This window comes from Gobius niger (assembly GCF_951799975.1).
Source record: "Gobius niger genome assembly, chromosome: 1".
NCBI classification, from domain to species: Eukaryota; Metazoa; Chordata; class Actinopteri; order Gobiiformes; family Gobiidae; genus Gobius; species Gobius niger.
The window spans coordinates 25,970,903-25,997,923 of NC_136852.1; the positions used below are offsets into that span (position 1 = coordinate 25,970,903).

Sequence of the window (27,021 nt, forward strand, 5' to 3'; positions counted from 1 at the left end):
CCTGAATGTACCTGAAGTCCCATTAAAATGAATGGGCAGAATTCCCCATACAAATCAATGGCAGAATTCCCGATCCCGCAGAAAAAAACTGGAAAACTGCAGAACTCTAATTTTTTCAGAAAACTGACAAGCTGCGGAAGCTGAACAAGCACAAACTGCAGAAATTGCTGAAACTGTGGAAAAAACTGCAAAATCTGTGAATTTGAGGAAGCCCCATTATAAGTAATGGGAAAAATCGTCCAAATATCGGCCGATTGCGGAAAAACCGGAAATCGCTGAATTCCCAAAAGTAATCGCAGGATTCTCCCAAACATGCGGAACGTTTAAATGTATAACTTGCTGAAATTGCTGAAACTGTGAAAGCTGTGAAAGCTGTTGAAAAACGGGAAAAACATAGATTAATAATAATAATAATAATAATAAAGAACATGAAAACCAATTATTGACTGCGGAAGAATTCCGCAGTCAATCAACTAGAAAATTTTGCAATTGCTGCGCAATTGCGATTGACTGCGGAATAGATCTAATGCAGAAGTCACCTGAAAAATCCTTGAAAATGCCTTGAAACTGTTAAAATACTTTCTTTGAAACGCCTGAAGTCTTTGAAAGATTTGAAACATTGAAACTCCTGAAATCTTCAAAACTGTTGACACCTTGAACCTCCTGAAATCCTTGAAACTGTTGAAACTTTGAAACTTTGAAACTGTTGAAACCTTGAAACTGTTGAAACCTTGAAACTGTTGAAACCTTGAAACTCCTGAATTCTTTGAAACTGTTAAAACCTTGAAATTCCTATAATCCTTAACACTGTTGAATTCCTCACCACTCCTGAAATACTTGAAACTCCTGAAATTATCCGGTAACTATGGAAATGTGGTCTGGACTTGGCCTGGTTTCTGTGGTTTTCCTGGTTATGGTTTTAATTCCGGTAACTATGGGGACTTGGTCTGGACTTGGCCTGGTTTCTGTGGTTTACCTGGTTATGGTTTTAATTCAGGTTACTATGGTAACTTGGTCTGGACTTGGCCTTGCTTCTGTGGTTTACCTGGTTATGGTTTTAATTCAGGTTACTATGGTAACTTGGTCTGGACTTGACCTGGCTTCTGTGGTTTTTGGTCTTGGTCTGGGTCTTGGTCTGGGTCTTGGTCTGGGTCTTGGTCTGGGTCTTGGTTCGGGTCTTGGTTCGGGTCTTGGTTCGGGTCTTGGTTCGGGTCTTGATTTGAATCTTGGTCCAGGTCTTGGGTCAGATCTTGGTCTAGGTCTTGGTTCGGGTCTTGGTTCGGGTCTTGGTTTGGGTCTTTGTTTGGGTCTTGGTTCGGGTCTTGGTCTGGGTCTTGGTTTGGGTCTTTGTTTGGGTCTTGGTTTGGGTCTTGGTTCAGGTCTTAGTCTGGGTTTTGGTTCGGGTCTTGGTTCGGGTCTTGGTTCAGGTCTTAGTCTGGGTCTTGGTTCAGGTCTTAGTCTGGGTTTTGGTTCGGGTCTTGGTTTGGGTCTTGGTCTGGGTCTTGGTTCGGGTCTTGGTTCGGGTCTTGGTTCAGGTCTTGGTCTGGGTCTTGGTTCGGGTCTTGGTTCGGGTCTTGGTTCGGGTCTTGGTTCGGGTCTTGGTTCGGGTCTTGGTTCGGGTCTTGGTCTGGGTCTTGGTCTGGGTCTTGGTTCGGGTCTTGGTTCGGGTCTTGGTTCGGGTCTTGGTTCGGGTCTTGGTTCGGGTCTTGGTTCGGGTCTTGGTTCGGGTCTTGGTTCGGGTCTTGGTCTGGGTCTTGGTCTGGGTCTTGGTCTGGGTCTTGGTTCGGGTCTTGGTTCGGGTCTTGGTTCGGGTCTTGGTTCGGGTCTTGGTTCGGGTCTTGGTTCGGGTCTTGGTCTGGGTCTTGGTCTGGGTCTGGGTCTTGGTCTGGGTCTCGGTCTGGGTCTTGGTTCGGGTCTTGGTTCGGGTCTTGGTTCGGGTCTTGGTTCGGGTCTTGGTTCGGGTCTTGGTCCCAATCCTTGAAACTGCAGAAGTATTTGAACTGCAGAAGTATTTGAACTGCAGAAGTATTTGAAACTGCAGAAGTATTTGAACTGCAGAAGTATTTGAACTGCAGAAGTATTTGAACTGCAGAAGTATTTGAACCGCAGAAGTATTTGAACCGCAGAAGTATTTGAAACGCAGAAGTATTTGAACTGCAGAAGTACTTGAACTGCAGAAGTATTTGAACTGCAGAAGTATTTGAACTGCAGAAGTATTTGAACTGCAGAAGTACTTGAACTGCAGAAGTATTTGAACTGCAGAAGTACTTGAACTGCAGAAGTATTTGAAACTGCAGAAGTATTTGAACTGCAGAAGTATTTGAACTGCAGAAGTATTTGAACTGCAGAAGTATTTGAAACTGCAGAAGTATTTGAACTGCAGAAGTTTTTGAACTGCAGAAGTATTTGAAACTGCAGAAGTGTTTGAACTGCAGAAGTATTTGAAATTGCAGAAGTATTTGAACTGCAGAAGTATTTGAAACTGCAGAAGTGTTTGAACTGCAGAAGTATTTGAAACTGCAGAAGTGTTTGAACTGCAGAAGTATTTGAAACTGCAGAAATGGCTGAAAGACCTGAATGTACCTGAAGTCCCATTAAAATGAATGGGCAGAATTCCCCATACAAATCAATGGCAGAATTCCCGATCCCGCAGAAAAAAACTGGAAAACTGCAGAACTCTAATTTTTTCAGAAAACTGACAAGCTGCGGAAGCTGAACAAGCACAAACTGCAGAAATTGCTGAAACTGTGGAAAAAACTGCAAAATCTGTGAATTTGAGGAAGCCCCATTATAAGTAATGGGAAAAATCGTCCAAATATCGGCCGATTGCGGAAAAACCGGAAATCGCTGAATTCCCAAAAGTAATCGCAGGATTCTCCCAAACATGCGGAACGTTTAAATGTATAACTTGCTGAAATTGCTGAAACTGTGAAAGCTGTGAAAGCTGTTGAAAAACGGGAAAAACATAGATTAATAATAATAATAATAATAATAAAGAACATGAAAACCAATTATTGACTGCGGAAGAATTCCGCAGTCAATCAATAAAGAACATGAAAACCATATATTGACTGCGGAAGTTTTCCGCAGTCAATCAATAATTTATGCAAATTAACCACTTTATGGGATTTTTAGTTTATGCATTTTAAACCGTTTATGCAACTTAAGAGTTTATGCCATTTAGGACTTATGAATTTTAAAGAGCTTATGCACTTTACATAAGTTATGCAAATTAACCCATTCATGCATTTTACCACTTTATGCAGTTTATCCACCTTATTCCGGAGCCTCGCGTGGGCGTCGCCATGAATTGTGCCCGCCCCTTTTCTCCTATGTGTTAACATGGGGCTGGAGAAGTCCACATAAAATCAGTCACTACACGAAAACAAAGCCGTTTTCAGGCCGCACAGAAAAACGGTGCAGTGTCGACATGTCGGTGCAAATGAACATTGAACATTTTACACAAATCAATCGACTAACATCAGATTTGAGCAGAGAATATTTTCCCTCGTTCTCCGTTCAAATGAACGGGCTTCGCGCTCGACCGGAAGTGTCTGGACAACGGAAGTGCAGAGACAACGCAAAAAGAGGCAAAAGTGGGCGGGGCTGAATAAGGTGAATACAGTTTATGCAACATGACATTTTATGCATTTTACCAGTTTATGCAAATTAGATTATGCAATTTGAAGAGTTTATGCAATTTCTGCATTCGCTTCCCGCATTTCCGCAGTCAATCGCAATGGCGCAGCCATTGCATTTCTAGTTATTATTCCTCTTCCATCTTTTTCCCGATTTTCTAGAGCTTTCAGCACCTTCATGCTTTGTGCAATTTATGCAAGTTATGCATCAAAATGTTCCGCATGTTGAGGAGAAGGGTGCTATTACTTTTGGGACTTCTGCAACTTACGGTTTTTCCGCAATCGGCCAAAATGTCGGAGATTTTGCCCATTGACTTATAATGGGGCTGCCGCAAATCCATGCTTTTCTGCACTTTTTTCTGCATTTTCTGCAATTTCTGCACTTTGTGCATGTTCAGCTTCTGCAATTTGTGGGTTTTGAGAAAAAATTGGCCTTCTGCAGTTTTCCAGTTTTTTTATACGAGAGTTTGAAATTGTTGCATTAGTGTGTATGTGCGAATCCAGCCAATGGGGAGACTCCAGGCCTTTCAGCCATTTGTGCAGCTTCTGCCAATCAAGCACTGAGGCCATTTCAACAGTTTGACCAGTTTATGGAATTTAAAAGTTTATGCAATATTAACAATTTATGCAAATTAACCACTTTATGCATTTTAAACCGTTTATGCAACTTAAGAGTTTATGCCATTTAGGATTTATGAATTTTAAAGAGTTTATGCAATTTACATAATTTATGCAAATTAACCCATTCATGCATTTTACCACTTTTTGCAGTTTATACAGTTTATGCAACATGACATTTTATGCATTTTACCAGTTAATGCAAATTTGATTATGCAATTTGAAGAGTTTATGCAATTTCTGCATTTGCTTCCCGCATTTCCGCAGTCAATCGCAATGGCGCAGCCATTGCATTTCTAGTTGTTTTTGTTGCTTTTTGACCGGGTTTGTTGTGCAGTGCAATGATTCGAGCGCACACAGCAGCATGGGTGTTCCCCGGCTAGGGTTTGGTCACATTTTTGTGACTTGATCACAGTGACAAAAACACAACTAAATCGTGACAGACATTTGGAAAAATATGCAACAAACCAGCAACAAAAACAGCAAAAACGTGATGACAAAAACAAGGAAGAAGCTTAGATGAGTTTTGTGGGTCTTAGCTTTCAAATAAGGCGTTACACTGGCTCATTGGCTGTGAGCTCCAGGCGAGAAGCTTTTAGATTTGGGTAAAGCCGAACTGGAGAAAATGTGCCTGGTTAAAGGAATAGGCCACCGTTTTTACATACTGAGATATGTTCTTACCTTAGCTTTGACGAGTTCTTCAGGACCTGTCTGATCTTCACCCTCTTCCAGCTCTTCCACGTTTTCCCTATTTAAATATGGTTACGTGAAGTGTTACACTACAAAGTATAATTACACAAAATTAAACAATTTTCTAAGCGGAAAAAAGGGGGAACTATATTGTAAGGCCTAATAATACCAGGAGTAGTTCGAAATCCGCGCAGTAATCTTCACTTTATTGTGCGGATGCCAACCATATTTAAATAGGGAAAACGTGGAAGAGCTTGGTAGCTTCTGTCTTGACCTGTTTTGGAGCTATAGCGGAGAGAGGGAGAGGCTAAATGCTAACGCCGTCTGCGCTGTGTTTACGTGACAGAAGGCACGGGTGAAGATCAGACAGGTCCTAAAGAACTCGTCAAAGCTAAGGTAAGAACATATCTCAGTATGTAAAAACGGTGGCCTATTCCTTTAAGGTGGGGGTTAAGGGGTTGGTAAATGATTTCAAACCAAATTTTACTCTGTTGCTCAAGGACACACTGTACATCATCAAATACATGGCTTTACAATTCACCTATAATATTGTAAACAAAATCTATTTTATGTAACAGTCAAGTGCCTTTGTTATAGACTACTCTTATTTAATTACAGAAGATACCCTAATAAAGATATTCCACAGTGCTAGATTTTTTAATTTTTCTTGCTCACACAAAATGTATGTCACAGCATAATGGGTAGAATTTATTTGGGAAATATGAATAGGGCCAGGGGAAGCGAGATGAAATGCATGTAGGTAGATATAGGCACTGTAGGTACATTGCTTTGTTGTTGGTTTGGTTTTCGGGAAGGTGGCCAAATCTTCTGTCACACCTTTGGTAGCTTCAATCAAATCAAACTGAATAGAAAAAGCAAAGGGTTTGGTTTGGCAGATTAAAAACCGGTAGTAGCTTGGATAATGTATTGTGTTGGGATAATTTTTAGTCAATCAAGTTCTGCAGGTAACATTAAGATAACCACAATACAGACACAACCAAAGTCCTGACTACCTTGTGCTGCTGTCACAATGATTTCAGCAGCTCTAAGGAGAGATAAAGGTCACACAATGATGTTCCCTGATTGGACAGAGTGGATCAATGACAAACACAGCTCCTGAGGTACAGTCATTAAATTAGCATACAGTGTCTCACTCAAACCCAAGCCAAGAACCTGAAGCAATAGTTACATTCTTAAAAAATCATATTGACTTTATTAACTACACACCCGTGAGCAATGTGCAGAGCGGCTGGTGGATTGGGTGTGTTCCTGTTTTGAATCCGCGCATACTTTGTAATCAAAACAAACAGGCTGAGCAGGTTCTCTAAAGGAACTGCATGTGACTGCCCCCACCTGTGACTGTCCTGGGTGTGGCAAATCGAATAACTCCTCCTATTACTATCATTATTGTAGCACTAGTTCTTTGTCATCTAATGTTTTCCGACGTTGCTGTCATACCAGACTGTCCTCACTGGATGCCAAGGTAAAATATGATTTAAATTATTCCTTGATTGATCATTTTGGCACGTAGACCCTTATTTTATGTGATGGACAAATAGGCTGGCATTTGTACTCAAGGAAAGTTATTGTGTTCACCAAATGATTTGCAAACCAAATGTTCTGTGAGTGCTACTGCGATGATGACGACGACAACTGCTACTACTTGTAACCTGTTACAACTATATTGTAACTATTTTTTTTCTTTGACTCTCTTCTATTTTTTGTTGTTTCAGAGCTTGACACTTGCTTGCTTCAGTTTTGTTTCTGCTGGCAATTCAGGATATCAATCTCGCTCTCACGATGTCTGCCCCGCAGTTGACATCCTTGCAAGAAGAGGCCTATGTGTCACTCATGAGAGGCTTTAAACAACTGGATCTCACAGGTCCTGGTGTCCCAAGCGACTTGATTCTGACCGGCGACCATGCTTTTCCACTGGCGATGAACAGCCAGGGGAAAGTCCTTGCGGCTGCTTCTCTGTACGGTTCAGGCCGGATCGTCGTCTTTGGACACGAATCTTACCTCAGCGCCCAACCAAATTTAGTTGAAAACGCGATCAATTGGCTAAAAGAGGGGAAATCTCCTGGTGCAGTGGTAGGGGTGCACAAACACGCTAAAAAAGTTGAAGAAAATCTCAAATCCCGTTTCAAAACCAAACTTATGAATGATTTTGCCAAGGATAAGGGCGTGGGTGTGTACGTAACAGACGCGTACAGTGTCGCAGGCCATGAGAAAAACATAGTAGCGTTTATGAAATCCGGAGGAGGGCTGCTCATCGGGGGACAGGCTTGGTCCTGGTCGTCTCAGAACCCCAAACACAACACGCTGCTGCTATTTGCGGGGAATAGAGTGTCCGGTGTGGCTGGGATATACTTCTCAAAACACCAGGCAGATGCTGAGTGTCTCCCGATCTACCCCCAGATCCCTGCCTCCTGGATGTCTGTTGTGTGAGTAACTGGATATTTAAGTTACTATGGTATTTTGGCTTGCCTGTGTCATCCAGTCAAGGTCCCAGTGATCGGGTTTAAACTTTATACTGTATCAGACACTGGGAACACTTAACGCACTGTTAATCGTAGCAAGAGTTGTACCACAATGTCGGCACTGTTGGTGAAGCAAAATGGTCTAAGCTTTTTGCTATATAGGCAGTGCTTAATACCCCGTTTGGGGTAATGCATTCCCACAATTTTAAGTTTTTCAGAGTAAAGGATCCAGGAAATAATTAAAAACCATCTGATATAATGGTGTTTAATTAGAGTGTTCTGGCAAATGTTTTGGCCTGTTCCCCACATCAGACCAAAAATCTTCCTGAAAATACTAATTTACAAATCAAGCACTGTATGTAGGATATTGTTAGTGAGAGCAAACAAGCCAGACAAGTACACATCCAGGTACATATTGCTACTCAAAGGAATCCGTCCACTCAGTCTTTTGTTTAGAAACATTTCACAACTCGTATGGCGTTGCACTGTCACGTAATGTGAACTACAATTTGCTCACTAGTTTTTAGATGATTTAAATACTTTATATTAAGATGCACATTTGCCACAAAAAGGACTAGGAACAACTTTCCATCCTGTTGCCATGTTTTTACCGTGCTTTAAATTGCGACTGAAAGGAAAAGCTATACCTATACTGCTAATTTAAGTTCTATGTTGCAGCACTGGTCAGGATTTCGAGGACGACCTAGAATTTTTGCTTCATGGGGTCTCAGAGTTTGACTTGAAGGATGGAGCTATGTCGGAGGTGATGGTTCACGGCTCTCTGGCCTTCCCCATTGGGACCACACCGGATCAGCGCTGCTTTTTGGCAGGGGCTTACTACGGCCAGGGGCGAGTGGTACTGATCTCACATGAAGGACTGCTCAAGTGGGAGGTGAGATTATTATTGTTACTGTTCTTTGATTTATTTAAAGAGAAATACAAAATCACCACACACCTGGCTTCAAAAACTACAAAAGCATTCACACCTGAGAGAAAACTGATATATGAACTGCCAATCTAATACGATGCATTTTCAGAACAGCTTTTATGTATTAATGTGTAAATCTTTAATACTGTTTTGACAGCATTTTGCTCCCTTCTGGATCAATGCCCTGCACTGGTTGGATGAGGGCAGGCAGGGCGTTGTCGGCGTGTCGCCCGATCTAAGCCAGGCTTTCGAATTGTTCAAGACATTTGACATGACGTGTGAGAAGACCAACCTTCGTGAGGACCTGAGTGTGTTTGTGTGCACGGCCTACAAGGAAGATAACATAGAGGAGCTGCAGGAGTTTGTGGCTGAGGGAGGAGGCCTGCTGATCGGAGGCCACGCCTGGTACTGGGCACAGACACACAAAGAGCAGAACTACATGACTGAGTTTGCAGGTATGCAACAAATGGCACAAAATGCTCCTGACCATAAACCTAAACATAGGTCAAGATCTTAGGAAGGGTGCCAGGGGCCTCATTGTGGTCTCCTGTGGTGGCTTGTGACAGGTTGAGTGGCTGGTCCTCTTACCTCACAGCAAGTTCCCAGGCCCTTTTGTGTGGAGTTTACTTGTTCTTTCCATATGGGTTACGCCTTGTACTACGTTTTCCCCTAGCAACCTAAAAAATGCACAATAGTTTAAAACCTCAAGCGCGGTTTCCTCTGACTAAACATATAGCTCATCCATCACTCCTCCAGACAGTTTATCATATCAGCAACTAAAGGGTGTGTCAAATGCAGTGCCTGGACTAACCACTTAGCAGGTTAACAGGTTATTCCATTTATATGTTCTATCATATGACAAAATGTCAATTTTCTTGTTATAGGAAACAAGATCCTGAACAAAATGGGATTGACTCTTTTGGAGAATTTTGTCTGTGGTGGGTCCTATAAGCCTCCTGTTCCCAGCCAGGCCATTAAAGACACCTACCACTTTAGACATCTCCTGCATAAGTTTGGGGGACATGTGACCAAAGGAGAGACGCTCACTGACCATGAAGAAGAATGGCTCACCAAACTCAGCAGTGACTGCACGACCTTTCTGCACATGGAGGCGAAAGGCAACAACTACCACCAGATCCTCTGCTCTTTCACAGAAATAATCAAGACAGCAGACGTGCCACAGGTAAATCTGAATATACTACATTTCTACCGAATAGTATCTTCTTGTCTGTTTCATTACCAGTAAGTCCCGCACTTTGGCCTTCTTCACCTTTGGCTTTTGCTTGTTTGTGTCTAGGTGTGCCAGAGTTGCCCGGTGAAGACTAAAAGAGACCGCGTGCTACTGGAAGTTGGCGCAGAGCTGTACAAAGTCTGCCCACATCGGGATGAACTGTTTCCCTACCTCATCAAAGACAACCCCTTGTTACCAGTCGTTTACAACCACAGGATCAGCGTCAACGTGGATACGGCAGGTACGGACTAATCTATAATAATCTATAATATAAAACGCAATGGCGAGTAGGGCGGGGCTTAAGCTCCATAAGGGCGCCGCCATGTTTATTTCCCAGAACAGGGCGATGTGTGTCATCGTCACTCACCGCTAAACTGCAGCTGTAGACGCTCCGCACAGGTGCAGTTACATCCTCCAAAACAAATGACATCTGCGTCTCTTTGTTTAAGTTTCTCCTGCAGTGACCGTGGCTGTGGTTCATTATAGATCCAGTGCTGCGTAATGTCAGAGGCGCAGACAAATGCGTAAGATCCAATCCTGGCCTTATTACGTTTCCAAAGCTTTGTCGCCAAAAAAAAAAAGCATACGCAGAAAGTTGTCCAAACACGGCCAAACACGACCTTCAAATCACACGCGCTGCTCCGAGTGCTTTAGCCTCTGTTTGAGGAAAGCGAAAATGAAACTACCACTTAACGAGAGCTGCACTGCGTTGCTTTTTTTTTTCCACTTTGGTGGCTATCATATGTTTTCCATTTTGCTTCCACGTATTGTGAGCCCAGAGGTACGTTTCATTATAAAGCAGCTTTGAAAGCATTGCCAATTTCATTCTAAGATTATAAATACTGTCTAATAACGATCAATGGCTATTTCATTTCAAAGCCAACTTATTATTTTTTATATTTGCACTGTGCTGCACCAAAGCGCGGGTCCTGTACCGTGACCCGAACCGTGAGAGCTGAACCCCTAATATTTATCCATAACTATTCCACTGTCTCTTGAATTCTGTTTCCTGAGTTTAGCGAACATATTGTAGATGTAGTCGTTGCTGCTCTGGACAACGGCTCACTCCTTCATGCACACTGCAGCGAGCAGGTAACTTAGCACTAGACTATACAGTCCTTACAGAGCTTTGTTTTGGTGAAAGGGTCATGAGTAAAAATCATCAAATATAAGAAAGGAGTACGGGTGCATCAAACACTCCAATTGCAGTTTGTTTGAAATAATTTTTAGCATTCATTCTTTTATACATTTGTAGTGGCCATAGTCTTTGGAATGGGTTGGGAACCACTGGTCTTCGTAGTGCGGGTCTACAGCTATACTGAGTGACGGGTTATAGGGACTATAGTGGACATTTCTTTGTAAAAACTAATCTCAGAATATCATATGTGAAGACTAGCGAGGCCCGGCCGATAATGCAGAATGTTAAACCGGTTGCCTTTGCTAGTTTTATGAAGATTTTTGTAACGTAAAGCTATTGTCGTATCTACTTATTAGCATGATTCTATACTTTTGTAATAGACAAGGAGGAGTGGGTGAGCACAGGCCTGTATCTTTCTCCGGGGATGAAGACCTACATGTCCATTCCGGCTGATATTGTGGACAAGGGATGGAAGGTACTAAGAAACAGCCCATAAGAGAGAGAGTTACACTCATATAGCTAATGATAGTGTCTTTGTCCATTTTTAGGTGCAGATTGGGTGCCAGACAGACAAACTCAATCATGAGGAGCTAAAGAGAGCCCCCTGTGTCTGTCATAGTTTCCCAGTCACTTCAGAGATGATGCAGGTGTATAACCTTTGGGGAGGCCTCATTTACCTGGTCGCACCGCCAAACACTAAAGCAAGTGCGGAAGTTATAGCTCAAATTGGAGTTCCTGCTCCTTATTATAAATCAGGTGAGTGGAAAGAGGTGTTTGGTTTTCTTTCAACTGTATTATTACACTAGGTTCATGAAGTTCATTAGAACAGAATGATCTTTTTTTTTTATCTCAGAAAATGTATGTATTGACTTCACCCTTTTGTATCATTGTAACACAGCACTATAATAGAGCGCAATAGAGAAATGGATACATTTTAGTATCAGATGGCTAAATGGCGGCACAGTAGCGCAGCGGTTAGCGCTCGTGCTTCACAACTAAAAGGTCTGGGTTTGATTCCCACCTGGATGGGGCCTTTCTGTGCGGAGTTTGCATGGTCTCCCCGTGTCTGTGTGGGTTTCCTCTGGGTTCTCTGGTTTCCCCTACCACTAAAAACAATAGGCCAGGACGAATGATCTGTCTGTGTGTGAGTGAATGGATGATGGTGGTCAGAGGGACCATTGTTCGCAGATGTGTGGAGCCACGACAGCGCTTCCTATTCTTCTTCTTCTTGAAAACTTTCTGAACAATTTCTTGGGACTCTCAACAATCGCTGTAAATAAACAAAATCCATTTGAGTAAACCAGGATTATTAGCAGAGACAACCATACACTGGCATGTTTTTATTCTGAATTTACAGGCTACTTTGTATGTAATAGATATTTACAAACACAGGACCTACCTCTGTCATTGCATACTTTTTATTTTTGGTTTTGTGCTTTTACAGCCTCAATCTAAATATATGTATTAAAAGAAATCATGAAATCATAAAACCAGAAAAGTAGGGATGCACGAATTATCGGCATTTAGGCGCCATCCCCGATAAAGCCGATAAAAAAAAATCGGCCGATAATTAGGCTCGATAATTATAAGCTCAAATTACATTGAATCTGCGGCTCCAGCTCGCTGCCTTTCTCTCGGCGGCGGCGCCCCGCACGTCCTGCAGCCCGGAGCTGCTGCAGACTCCGGACAGCACATTTACAGCAGCAGATATATGCTCTCCACGGCCGACTTTTGTACGGTCGAAGTCACTTCAACATTAGCACCGCAACAAGAAAAAGACGAGATGTGAACCGCGGATCCACTCACGTAAGTTACTGGAACAGAGCGGGGCCTAAAAACCCATGTTTATCTTAGCATTTCTGATCAAATAAACACGATAGCCCCGCGATTGAAGCGCTCTGAACGAGAGAAGTTTTACATTGATGAAATGAGCCGCGCAGCTTGGGGTTTTTTTGCCACACGAGGCACAAATGCATAAATGAGCCCAATGCAGGAGAGTCTTGTTTTTGTGCTGTAGTATCGTATTATTAGTCAAACTTGAATCTGTCACAGATTTGGCATCTTTTCTCTCATGTCAGACACGTCTATATTCCAGTATTGTAAATAGGAATTCATTAGTATGATGTCAACAAAAAGAAAAATACTAGGAAGGAAGTAGTAGTAGTAGTAATAATCTTCTCTTTAGTTCTTGTCACAAAATAAAGTGCAAATATATATACATAATTATCGGTGTCATTATCGGTTATCGGGACATGCGGAATTATCGGTTATCGGTTCAAATTGGCATTATCATGCATCACTACAGAAAATATTTTATTCCTCCTTAAAAGCTCTCCTCTTCCTCTCCCTTAGGAGTGACCTCTCTGTCCGAGTGGCAGCTTCTGCGCACGGCGCCCTCTCCCTGGGCAGAGTTGGAGTTTGAGAACATCATACTGACTGTTCCCTCAGATGTGGTCAGGAATATGGAGCGTCCCGATCTGTTAGCTGCTCATTGGGACAGGATCATGAGGGCTATAGCTGACCTGGCGGTTATCCCACCCAAGTTTAAAAGAAAGGAGCGATTTGTTACAGAAGTGCAGATTTCACATGGTAAATACTTGTTTATAGCACACACATCATGCATACTGATAAATTGTGAATGAACAATTATACTTGGCACGTGGGTTAAGTGTCTTGCCCAAACCGTATGAACAGGTTATAAATATATTAATCCCAAACATGTTAATAATTTCCCACTGCAATTGCCTCCATACTGTATCTTTACAAACTGCAATCGTTAAGCACATGGAGTTAAATGATCTGAATCTTTCAGGCTGGATGCATTGTGGCTACCCCATCATGGCACACACAGGAACAGCTGAAGGTCTTGTCGAATATGAGGATATCAAGGACATGTGGGGCTTCATCCATGAGCTGGGCCACAACCAGCAGAGATCTTGCTGGGAATTTCCTAATCACACAACCGAGTGCACATGCAACCTGTGGTCTCTTTATGTGCACGAGACTGTCCTCGGTTTCCCAAGAGAAGAGGTGTGTCTTGTTACTCTGTGGTTTTTTTTAGACAAAACAAATAATTATTTTTGTTTTTTTACTTCTTAAACTCTTAAACTTTTTCTTTTACACAGTGTCACCCTGCTATGGAGGTTGAGAACCGTCGAGCATGCTTAGAGAAGTATGTGAAGGATGGTCGACAACTGAAGGACTGGTCCGTATTTGTGGCTTTGGAGACTTATATTCAGGTCTGTGAAAATGTTTTACTACAAGTTGAAGTCTCACAGTATTTGTGAGTTCACAAGCATACATTTTGCGACGCTCCTGCCAATCTGTTTCATACCCAAACCAACAGTGGTTTGAGCCATTTATGTGGGCCAGTCACATGGCGGTATTGACGAGAGTCAATAATAACATGCAGTTTTAACAACGTGGCAGCAATGGAAAAATACGAGGTGCTGCCACAGACGCACAAACACACCATCCATCCATTTTCTTCCACTTTATCCGGGGCCGGGTCGCGGGGGCAGCAGTCTCAGCAGAGGTGCCCAGACTTCCCGATCTACGCACACCTCCTCCAGCTGTTCTGGGGGGACCCCGAGGCGACACCAGGCCAGCTCGGAGACATAGTCCCACCACCGTGTCCTGGGTCTTCCACGAGGCCTTGTCCCACTAGGACAGGCCTGGAACACCTCCCGCGGGAGGCGACCAGGAGGCATCCGGAACAGATGCCCGAGCCACCTCAGCTGGCTCCTTTCGACGTGGAGGAGCAGCGACTCTACTCCGAGCTCCTCCCGGGTAACTGAGCTCCTCACCCGATCTCGGAGGGTGCGCCCTGCGAAGGAAACTCATTTCAGCCGGCAATGCGAACCAAGCTCCTGCTGCGGTCATACAGGGAACGGACAGCCCTTAGCAGAGGGCCCCGGACCCCATACTGCCCCCACAGGGCACCACGAGGGATGCGGTTGAACGCTTTCTCCAGATCCACAAAACACATGTGGACTGGTTGGGCGAACTCCCACGAACCCTCAAGCACCCGACGGAGGGTATAGAGCTGGTCCAGTGTGCCACGACCAGGACGAAAACCGCATTGTTCCTCCTGGATCCAAGGTTCGACTATTGGCCGGATCCTCCTCTCCAGCACCCTGGAGTAGACCTTACTGGGGAGGCTAAGGAGGGTGATCCCTCTGTAATTGGAACACACCCTCCGATCCCCCTTCTTAAAGAGAGGGACCACCACCCCGGTCTGCCAATCCAGGGGCACTGTCCCCGACCGCCAGTCCTACAACATCCAGAGACTTAAGGTACTCAGGGCGAATCTCATCCACCCCCGGAGCCTTGCCACCGAGGAGCTTTCTCACCACCTCGGTGACTTCAGCCCCGGTGATGGGCGAGCCCACCTCCGAGTCCCCAGCCTCTGCTTCCTCATTGGAAGACGTGACGTCCTCGAAGTACTCCTTCCACCGCCCGACGACATCCCCAGTCGAGGTCAGCAGCCCCCCACCCGCACTGTAAACAGTGTTGGTGAAGCACTGCTTCCCCCTCCTAAGGCGCCGGATGGTTTGCCAGAATGTCTTCGAGGCCGACCGATAGCCTTCCTCCATGGCTTCTCCGAACTCCTCCCAGACCCCAGTTTTAGCCTCCGCGACCGCACGAGCTGCAGCACGCTTAGCCTGCCGGTACCTCTCAGCTGCCTCCGGAGTCCCACAAGCCAACAAGGCCAGGTAGGACTCCTTCTTCAGCTTGACGGCATCCCTTACTTCCGGGCACCACCACCGGGTTCGGGGATTGCCGCCGCGACAGGCACCAGAGACCTTACGGCCACAACTACGAGCAGCCGCATCGACAATGGAGGAGGAGAACAGGGTCCACTCGGACTCCAAGTCCCCAGCCTCCCTCGGAATCTGGGTGAAGCTCTTCCGGAGGTGGGAGTTGAGGACACCGCTGACAGAGGGATCCGCCAGACGTTCCCAGCAGACCCTCACAACACGTTTGGGCCTGCCAGGTCTGACCGGCTTCCTCCCCTGCCAGCGGATTCAGCTCACCACCAGGTGGTGATCAGTTGACAGCTCAGCCCCTCTCTTCACCCGAGTGTCCGAGACACGCAGCGGGAGATCAGATGACACAACTACAAAGTCGATCATCGACCTCCTGCCTAGGGTGTCCTGGTGCCACGTGCACTTATGGACACCCTTGTGCTCAAACATGGTGTTCGTTATGGACTTCTGTGGCTAGCACAGAAGTCCAATAACAGAACACCACTCGGGTTCAGATCGGGGAGGCCGTTCCTCCCAATCACTCCCTCCCAGGTCTCACTGTCGTTACCCATACCCACGTGGGCGTTGAAGTCCCCCAGTAGAACAATGGAGTCCCCAGTCGGAGCACCATCAAGTACCACTCCCAGGGACTCCAAGAAGGCCGGGTACTCTGCAGCGATGTGGGGCCCGTAGGCCGAGACAACAGTGAGAGACCTGTCCCCGACCCGGAGGCGTAGGGACGCGACTCCAGAAAAATGGAGAGTCCAGCTTCTCTCCAGGAGTTGGGATCCGGAACCCAAGCTGTGCGTGCAGGTGAGCCCGACTATATCTAGCCGGTATCTCTCAACCTCCCGCACAAGCTCAGGCTCCTTCCCCCCCAGCGAAGTGACGTTCCATGTCCCGAACGCCAGAAGCTGCGCATGCGGACCAGGTCGCCGAGGCACCCGGCCTCGACTGCCACCCAGTCCTCTCTGCACCCGACCCCTACGGATCCCTCTGCAGGTGGTGAGTCCACAGGAGGGCGGGCCTGCGCCGTCTCTTCGGGCTGTGCCCGGCTGGGCCCCCTGGGCAAAGGCCCGGCCACCAGGCGCTCGAGTTCGAGCCCCAACCCCAGGCCTGGCTCCAGGGTGGGGCCCCGGCTGCGCCATGCCGGGCGGCGTCACGGTCCTTGATATTTCACTGTCCATAGAAGTCTTCTGAGCTGCTCTTCGTCTGACCAGTCACCTCGGACCTGTTTGCCATGGGAGACCCTACAAGGGGCATATAAGCCCCGGACAACATAGCTCCTCGGATCATTCGGGTACTCAAACAACCCCACCACGTTAAGGTGGCAGCTCATGGGGGTTGCCCACATAATATCTAATATTTCTAAGTGGCAGAGTTACACAAGTGTCTTTGAAGCAAAAGTAGCTCTCTGAAGGTTTTGTTATGTAAAAGTAGCTCACCGGGTAAAAAAGCTTGCCTTATACAAACATCGCAGGTGTCCTCATGATTGCATTTTTCTTTTTAGCTCGTTGATGAGTTTGGCTGGGACTCCATTAAAAAGGTGTTCGCCGCTTACCACACAATGGAGAACGTGCCCCAAGACAACAAGGGCAAGATGAACCTGTACGCGGTGACCTTCTCAGAGGCAGTGAAGATGGATCTGACTGGCTTTTTCAAGGCCTGGGGTTGGCCCATAGAGAGCGACGCTGAGAAGAAAGTCTCAAACCTGCCATCGTGGAACGACCACCCCATGGCAAAATACAAGTGATACTCATAAAACAGGTTTTAGTTTTGAAGGGTTACATATCTGAGTAATGAGGATGGAAAATGGAACATAATTAATTACACTGGGCAACACTTTGGTATATGACCGGCTAGGCAATGCATTTCTCCAAAATGTATACTCAACGAACGTATAAAATACTCATCAAACTTAATAATTAAGAAAAAAAGGCTGTCATGCACTTTAAAGCTGGTGTTTTATGTATTGTTTATTTATTTGTTCTGGTATAGAGCACAGTTTCTGAAGTGGCGTTGTATGTGAATTTGTAGCCCCCCACTTCATGCTTTCCGTGTGAAACTGTTTAAACTGTTTCTTTGGTGTCTTTCTTTGTGCTGAAATATTTGAAAATGATCTGAAAATGGGAGAGGGATAAACAGTAAATATTAATAATTTCAAAACTCTGTACTCGTGTTGTCATGATTATTGTTAAATTTCACATTTTACATTGTTTCTACATCACTATATCTACATCATTAGATAATATTTAAAATAGGCCTACATCAAAGTAGTATGTCTTCCTTTGGCCTTCGACTTTACGGCCTGCAATTGTTATAGAACAGCTCCCCCACTGGCTGATTGGAGAACTGCTGCAGATACTCTCCCACTTCATCCACTGACATCTTCTCGACCCGGTTTTCCTCTGAGTTTTTGGCCGCCCCTGCCCCGCTCTGCACGGGCCGTCCGTTGTTGTCCACGCAGCACCACGCGTTCCATATACGGTCCGGGATGTTGACACGCTTCACGTTGTTGTTGATGATCCAGTTGTCCGCTGACGGGACGGCCCCGACCAGGACGTACGCCTTGGAGCACTCGGCCCGGAACAGATCAGTCAGCTGCGACTCGTAGATCCTCCAGGCATTTTGGTTCAACTTTGGGTTTTGGGGGATGATGTTGGTCAGAGTGAAGGTGGCGTTACGGCCCGGGACTGGAGGGAGAAAAAGGGTTCATGCACGCGGAGTTTGATGTAGCAGACAACTTTGAACAGAACAACATTAAAAAAAAGTGCAAAATGTGCTTGAAAAGAGTCGCACATTTTGCCTACTGTGTTGGCCACCAAAATAAAAGCAGCTGAACTGTATACTTTGTTTAGAGCAGTTGCCTTGCTTTACCTTGCTCAGGTTCAAATTTGATTTATTTGTCAGGGAACATGAGCATGATGCTTTATATCAGACTGTAGCGCATATCCATCTGTTAGCTAACCTGGCTAACGCCAGGCTGCTGTGTGCGCTCGAATTATTTCGAACTGCACAACAGCCTGGGGACCATGGCCGAAATTTTCCGGTGGATTTGGGAACCAATCACAGAACGAGGAGGGACGGCAAGACGATGACGCGCTATTCGATATACGGAAGCTTGTAGTTTATTTACGGATAAAAAAAAAAAAGTTTATTTACGGATCCAACATGACAGCAGCAGACACGATAGTATTTTGCGATCAAGCTTTAGACCTTGTTCTAAATAATTTAGCTCAAAAGTTTACAGCGGGTGCATCATACGTCATCTCATACGATGATATGATTGGCTGGGGCTACGTGCAGACGCATGATACTTTTTTTTTTTTTTCGAATCGCCCAATAAACGACTATTGACGATCGTAAACCACACCTCTCCTACGAGAAAATGAATTGGTGGTCCCCAGACTAAATATCACTTGTGATTTTAGTCTGGTGTTAGCCAGGCTATCTGTTAGCCCTTGTAGAAATAAGAAATGTGTCAAGAGTTTATCATAATTTATGTTTGCAACAACATTTTTATGATAATGATCATGTTCCCTGTCAAATAAATCAAATTTGAACATGAACAAGGCTATATATGTTTGTAGTATCACCCATCTATCTTCTATAATATAAAACGCAATCGCGTTTAGGGCGGGGCTAAGCTCCATAAGGGCGCCGCCATGTTTATTTCCCAGAAATCCGCGGGCGGCCCCCACGTGACGGTCCCTCCGCTCGCGGGCATTGGCCAGGGGCCACCATGTGACCGTCCCACCGGCCGCGGGCATTGGTCACGGGTCCATATGGACCGCGGTGCTGCTGTCCGAGGACAACCCGCCGTCACACCAACGCGAGTGCACGAGATCTGACTGCCGTGCGTGTGTGCGCATCCAAACCCAAACAGGGCGATGTCATTGTCACTCACCGCTACACTGCAGCTGGAGACGCTCCGCACAGGGACAGTTACATCCTCCAAAACTCATGACCTGCGCGTCTTTGTTTAACTTTCTCCTGCAGTGACTGAGGCTGTGGTTCATTTTAGACCCAGTGCGCAGACAAATGCTAAAATCCAATCCTGGCCATAATCCGTCTCCAAGGCTTTGTCTCCGAAAAAAAAGTGCACGCAAACACTTGCCAAACAACTGCTCAAACACGAGCTTAGCCTCCGTGTCCGTGTGCGGAAAGCGAAAATGAAACTACCTCTTAGCGCATGGCCTCCACTGCGTTGCTTTTTCCCCCCTTTTTTTTTACTTTGCTGCTGTACCATTTGTTTTCTGCTTTTACGTATTGTGAGCCCAGAGGTACTTTTTATTATAAAGCAGCTTTGAAAGCATTGCCAATTGTATTCTACGGTTATAAATACTGTCTAACCACGATCATTAGGCTATTTTATTTCAAAACCTACTTATTGAGTTTAGCGAACATATTGTCGTTGTCGTCTATAAGAAAGGAGTACGGGTGCATCAAACACTCCAATTGCAGTTTGTTTGAAATTATTTTAAGCATTCATTATTTTATACATTTGTAGTGGCCATAGTTTTTGGAATGGGTTGGGAACCACTGGTCTACTTACTGCGGGTCTACAGCTATACTGAGTGACGGGTTATAGGGACTATACTGGACATTTCTTTGTAATAACTCATAATCTCAGAATATCAAATGTACAGCCAGAATGTGGCCCAACATTTGGCCAAACACGAGCTTCAAATCAAACGCGCTGCTCCGAGTGCTTCAGCCTCCGTGTGCGGAAAGCGAAAATGAAACTACCGCTTAACGAGCGCGTGGCCTGCACTGCGATGTTTTTTTGTTTTTTTTACTTTGCTGCTGTACCATTTGTTTTCTATTTTGCTTTCGCGTATTGTGAGCCCAGAGGTACATTTTATTATAAAGCAGCTTTGAAAGCATTGCCAACTGTATTCTAAGGTTATACTGTCTAATAACAATCATTAGGCTATTTAATTTCAAAACCAACTTATTATGTTTTAGATTGTACTTGCACCGTGATGCACCAAACCACGGGTCCTGCACCGTCAGCCGAACTGTGAGAGCTGAACCCCTAATATTTATCCATAAATATTTCACTGTCTCTTGAATTCTATTCCCTGAGTTTAGCGAAAATATTGTCGTTGTAGTATATAAGAAAGGAGTACAGGTGCATCAAACACTCCAATTGCAGTTTGTTTGAAATTATTTTTAGCATTCATTCTTTTATAAATTTGTAGTGGCCATAGTTTTTGGAATAGGTTGCAGGGTTGCCAGGTCCGCGGTTAAACCGCGGAATTGGGCGGTTTTTAAAGCCATTCCGCGGGTGAAAAAAACTGTCCGCATTTTTTTGCCTTGCTGTAATCAATGTTGAATTGATCAAAATTACTATTTCAAAGGCAAATCCAAGGCTCTGTAAGCTGCTTTTTCAATAAGGGAGGGAAGTAGGGGCGTTTTTTCATCGTAGGAGCACATGGGCTCTGTTAACGAGTAAACAATATTGACAATTCTTGCCGCGCCGTATGTCCGCGGGTTTTCAGATATTTTCGGGTGGGTTTGGCTGCCCAGACCTGGCAACCCTGATGGGTTGGGAACCACTGGTCTACTTAGTGCGGGTCTACAGCTATACTGAGAGAAGGGTTATAGGGACTATAGTGGACATTTTTTTGTAAAAACTCATACCCTCAGAATATCACATGTGGAGAAGCGTGGCTCGGCCAAAGGGTCTCAGCTAGTAGATATATATAAAGTCTAGATGTCTCATATGCACTGCTGGCCAATGGAGGGCGACGTCCGCACACGGCGGCCATCTTCATAACATCACTCATAACATTGTGTTTTATGGTGCATGTACTTTTAAATAACCACAACTTGCTTGGTTTGGTTTGTTGAAAATCTTAATTTCCACATGCCCAACATTCAGAAATATAGCCACGTCAATTACGTTTGTAAGAAACCAAACTGTTTGTAAATCCGTGTAGATTTCAGCGAGATAAGAGGATTTGTGTTCGTGCTGATCACTCACTTACTTGAGCTGCTTCCCTGTGGCAAGATGGCCGCCAGTTATGCCAGAAGTGACTCTGCCTTAAAGGGGGGGTATTATGCAAAATCGACTTTTTCAAGCTTTACATCACGTTATTATGTCATACTCATTAAAAACATGCCTGAAGTGTTGCCTTGGCACATTCACATTGCATTTTTTTATTTTTATTGAGTTTTATTCTTATTTATAGTTTTTAATGTATTTTTATTTATATTTATTCTTTTAAACTGTTTTATTCATATTTATTGTTTTACAATATAGCGGTAGAGCTCATTTGTATTGTTTTGATTTTATTGATTTTGTTGCATGTGCAACATGCAGCACTTTGGAAACGTTTTGTTGTTTAATTGTGCTATATAAATAAAGTGGATTTGATTTGATTGGATTCACGTATTTTTGAGTAATCTGTAAAAACTCTGATGGCAGCCATTTTAGGATAGGTTTGCCTGAGTCCTCCTAGGAACGCCCCCACCTCCTGGAGACGCCTCCGAGCTTTCGTCTCCAGCCGAGTAACCAACCACTGCTCCTCAGCAGAGCCCCCTCCCCACTGATGCCACAGACAGCGTGTGGAGGGGGCGTGTCGGAAAGAGTCAGAGGTTCTTAAAGAGACAAAGGCCTATTTCAAGACATTCACTACAGCCATTTTGAGAGAGCAATTTTATACAAGGCAGTTATTCTAATTTACTGCATTTACAGACCAACAGAAGGTTTCATCATCATTGTAGAGTGATATAGACTGGTGCTATGTGATTGAAAGAAGCATAATACCCCCTCTTTAAGATATCTAGCCCTTATATATACCTATGGTACCTATATATACCTAATCTCCTCTTCCTCTCCCTTAGGAGTGACCTCTCTGTCCGAGTGGCAGCTTCTGCGCACGGCGCCCTCTCCCTGGGCAGAGTTGGAGTTTGAGAACATCATACTGACTGTTCCCTCAGATGTGGTCAGGAATATGGAGCGTCCCGATCTGTTAGCGGCTCGTTGGGACAAGATCATGAGGGCTATAGCTGACCTGGCAGTTATCCCACCCAAGTTTAAAAGAAAGGAGCGATTTCTTACAGAAGTGCAGATTTCACATGGTAAATACTTGTTTATAGCACACACATCATGCATACTGATAAATTGTTAATGAACAATTATATTTGGCACGGTGGGTAAAGCGTCCCAAACAATATGAAATGGTCAATGTTCTTTTATTACATTCATTATGTCTTCTTGAGTCAATGTTGGTCAATGTTGTTGTCAATTTCCCACTGCAATTGCCTCCATACTGTATCTTTACAAACTGCAGTCTTTAAGCACATGGAGTTAAATGATCTGAATCTTTCAGGCTGGATGCATTGTGGCTACCCCGTGATGGCACACACAGGAACAGCTGAAGGTCTTGTCGAATATGAGGATGTCGGGGGCATGTGGGGCTTCATCCATGAGCTGGGCCACAACCAGCAGAGATCATGCTGGGAATTTCCTGATCACACAACCGAGTGCACATGCAACCTGTGGTCTCTTTATGTGCACGAGACTGTCCTCGGTGTCCCAAGAGAAGAGGTTTGTCTTGTTACTCTGTGTTAATTTTATTTTTTCTGGTTGAGACAAAACAAAGAAATTGTTCTTTTTTTTTTTACGTAGCAGAACTAAGTAACATGCCCCTACGCCATAAGCGTCACTGCATTTGCGTTTCTTTTCTTTCTCATTAATTGTCTGCAACAGTAAAATACTACGCTGAAAGAAAAGAGAGGGATATTGTACATATTGTTTTCTGGGGGTCTTTTGCAAACCCGAATTGCACGAAGCTTTGATTCAGTTAACTCCGCCCCCTCTCTCCAAGCTAATCCGCCCATACAAAATTAGCAGTAAAACAAATATTAGTGTCACAGCAATAAGTGAAGTTACTTCACAATGTAGTTAAGGAGTTGACATCTGCAACACAGCTTCGTAAATGGCTAACACACACGCTAACACGCGTTTTGATTGACTTACCGCTCTGTCCTGGCTGCTCCATCGGGTGTTTACATTATGGGACTCGTATTGGTTATAAAAGTTAATCCACTTTGATTCTGGCGAAGGTTCACTGAGCATCCATCAAGAGACAGTCACAGAAAAACATTATTTTGGCTGATAGTCGCTGAATCCTGAAAAGAAATTCCAACTTCTGGTGAGTGGCCTCTTCTTTGGCAGGTTGAATAAAGTCCTGCACCTCTCGGAGCCAAACGCGCATTTTCTCCGTGACATTATCGCTAGATAAGAAAAGCCACAGGTTTAAACCTGTGTAAACCGTCAGACAAAGGATCCGGTCAGAAATAACAGCGCAGCTTACGTTTTTGATGAGTCCTCCTGGTCTGCAGCTCCTCTGTTTTACTCGCGGTAGTGATGTGCTGATCATGTCGAGGCTTTTTGGAAAAAGTCAATTATTACTGGCACGATGCCGGCTAATCAGCTATGTGCTAACAACCGACACTTAAGCGGGTATTTTACAAGAAAGAAACAAACAATACTTGAAAATATGACGAAATTACTTTTATAATTTTGCCGTTTATAAAGTTTTATACAAATCTTCAATTTTGCCTTGTATGTTTCATGTCCGTGAGTTAGTACATGGCTGATTAGCCGGCGCCGTGATGTTAAACTCTTAATAGTTGGCTTTTTCGAAAAGTCAATGTTAAAAATACATGGGATTTTTTATGTTGGACCCCGACATGTGACCCTCTATCGACGAGCGTGTTGATGACGTGTGTGGTGACGTTCGAAGCCTCGGGAAGTGGCCATACCACGTGACTAATTCAGGAAATAATTTGCGGGTTTGGAGCGCTATTCAAAATAAAAGCGACAGTGAAATGCAATGGATTCCCCCTTACATTTTGTGTATTTGGGTTATTGCTCTTCAGACATAAACAAAATAACACAAGCTCATTTTACATCACTCTCTAAATTCTTAAATTTTGTCTCCTAGCCCCCACCAGTTATTGTAAGCACTCAGCATGTTATCCATTTTTTGTCCACATGAAGGCGTAGTGGAGCAAATAAAGCACCTTGATGCTTCGAACCATGTGTGATGGAGTTGGCAGCGATGCTTCAATGCTTCATGGGGCTTCATCTTGCCATCACTACCGCACGGTCCTGAATCATCTCTCCATCAAATGTCCACGTCCTGGGACAAAAATGTCTGTCCAAGTCAGCGAGTGTTGCCCCAGAGTTTGAAATAAATGAAATAAACACGCGGTAGCTAAAGCAGACGAGCAGACGTTTAGACATGACTTCTTACTGAAGAAAGTTGTCAAAAGTCCATTAGTTTGACAAAGCATTTCACCTCCTCTCAGGCAACAACACGAAACTTCTCCCTTGTCTCAACTGAGTTGTTTTTCCTCCCCTGGGATCGTACTCAGCGCTGCTCCCCACACAACACTGTCTACGCTTGAGTGTGCATGCGGGTGACAAAAATGATTGACAGCACACGTTGTCCAACTACATCTGACAAGAAACACTGTAGCAAATATTTATTGGCTGCTAACCAAAACGCGGCCACTAAGAGAGCCTGTAGTTACATGTTGTCCAAATATTCAGAGACTTGTTTTTACTTACATCAGACCGGCGCCCTTCCGTTTGAGACAATGCATTTACACACTGTAATAAATGAATCCAGTGTAAAAACCCTTTTAATTAAATCTCGGAAAGGCTTTTCTGCAAAATATAATGCAATATTTTGTATTATTGATAATGATGTTGTTGTTTTTTTAACTTTTTTTAGAGAGGGTGGTGCTCCAGAGCCCCCTATTGACCAGCCGCCACTGCAATGGAGACATTTTTTTGTCACTAAAATTTGGCTGTAATTACTGCTGAAGTGGCGCTAGCCCACAGTTAGCTTTGCCCGTTAGCCTGTTAGCTTCTTCTTCGTGATGTCATTAGTGTGAATTGGTGGCAACGACCCGGAGGCAGGAAAGTTGCAATTGTGGTTTTCTGGCCAGAGACACCAGGGGGAGATAAAAGACTACTCGTCCCATTAACACTTGTATTTAACACTTATTTTTATATTATATTTATTATCCGCAGAGGGACTACGGAAAGGATTTAAACACGTTACTTAGTGCTTACACTTTTTTCTTTACAGAGTGAACCTGCTATGAAGGTTGAGAACCGTCGAGCACGCTTAGAGAAGTATGTGAAGGATGGTCGACAACTGAAGGACTGGTCCGTATTTGTGGCTTTGGAGACTTATATTCAGGTCTGTGAAAATTTTTTACTTACCTGGTTTTGGATTAACTTTGCCTTCAAGTTGAATTTGTGAACTCAAGCATACATCTTGTGCCACTCCCGCTGATTTGTTTGATACCCAAACCAACAGTGATTTGGGCCGTTAATGGGGGCCAGGTGCTGCCACAGACGCACAAACACACATAATATTTAAGATATTTGTGGTTCTTTGTTTTGAGTCTTGGCTGTGATTGGCTAAAACGTGATGCAGTTTGTCCAGTCAGTAGTAAATGCTGCGCCAAAACTTCGAGTTCTCCCCAAACGATTTAAGCCGGGGCGATCCCAGACTAATCACTGCTAATGTTATTAGCACTGGAATATCAATAACTCTTGTCAGGTTAGGTTTTAATGTCATTTAAAATGTATGGCCTATCCATCCTGTACCAATCGGCCAAGAGCAAGTTCTATTTCTATCTTTGGAGAATGGAACTTACCTCTTCCAATGTTATGAAACAACTTTGTTTCTGCCCCTTCACTGGTGTAAAAAATATAAATCTAAATTAAACGAAAGTTGTTTACCTTTGTTCATTTACGTAAAAGCATGTTTTTCGAATATTTGGGCATATTTTATCTAGCTGTCGTAAAGAAACAAAATGTTAAATGCAATATCGTCATAAATCCTACACCTTACAAACATCGCAGGTGTCCTCATGATTGCATTTTTCTCTTTAGCTCGTTGATGAGTTTGGCTGGGACTCCATTAAAAAGGTGTTCGCCGCTTACCACACAATGGAGAACGTGCCCCAAGACAACAAGGGCAAGATGAACCTGTACGCGGTGACCTTCTCAGAGGCAGTGAAGATGGATCTGACTGGCTTTTTCAAGGCCTGGGGTTGGCCCATAGAGAGCGACGCTGAGAAGAAAGTCTCAAACCTGCCATCGTGGAACGACCACCCGATGGCAAAATACAAGTGATACTCATAAAACAGGTTTTAGTTTTGAAGGGTTACATATCTGAATAATGAAGGATGAAAAATAGAAGATAATTACACTGGGCAACACTTACGCATACGACTAGGCAACGCATTCACCAAAACACAGGGTAGTAAATATGAAATATTTAGCTAAAATAAAAAAAGCACATCTGCCTTTGAAATAAAGATGTATTCCTCCTCTGATGTCACTTTATGATGTAGAACTGCAGTTCTCAAACTTTTCACGCAAAGTATCGCCGAGTATAATATTTGATTTTCCACCAAGCACCAGGACTAGATTAAGATCAAATGAGGAGATCTTAAAACACCTTATTAAGTTTTCTTTCTAAAGATTAACACTTCACTGATGTAAAACTA

General features: G+C 44.1%; 2 protein-coding genes across 2 annotated transcripts; both read left to right on the forward strand.

Annotated features, from left to right (window-relative positions):
• Nucleotides 1–6,746: 6,746 nt before the first annotated feature.
• Nucleotides 6,747–17,247, forward strand: LOC306959276 (TRPM8 channel-associated factor homolog; the record flags this gene model as incomplete). Its single annotated transcript, XM_079551351.1, has 11 exons — nucleotides 6,747–7,390; nucleotides 8,105–8,318; nucleotides 8,512–8,809; nucleotides 9,239–9,537; nucleotides 9,652–9,826; nucleotides 11,104–11,198; nucleotides 11,272–11,479; nucleotides 13,076–13,312; nucleotides 13,536–13,753; nucleotides 13,849–13,962; nucleotides 16,982–17,247. 11 exons carry the CDS (start codon nucleotides 6,747–6,749, stop codon nucleotides 17,222–17,224), a joined length of 2,745 nt encoding a protein of 914 aa, XP_079407477.1. The 3' UTR covers nucleotides 17,225–17,247.
• Nucleotides 17,248–21,487: 4,240 nt separating this feature from the next.
• LOC306965391 (TRPM8 channel-associated factor homolog) lies at nucleotides 21,488–26,731 on the forward strand (the record flags this gene model as incomplete). Its single annotated transcript, XM_079559788.1, has 5 exons — nucleotides 21,488–21,509; nucleotides 22,324–22,560; nucleotides 22,812–23,029; nucleotides 25,587–25,700; nucleotides 26,402–26,731. 5 exons carry the CDS (start codon nucleotides 21,488–21,490, stop codon nucleotides 26,642–26,644), a joined length of 834 nt encoding a protein of 277 aa, XP_079415914.1. The 3' UTR covers nucleotides 26,645–26,731.
• Between the last annotated feature and the right edge of the window lie 290 nt (nucleotides 26,732–27,021).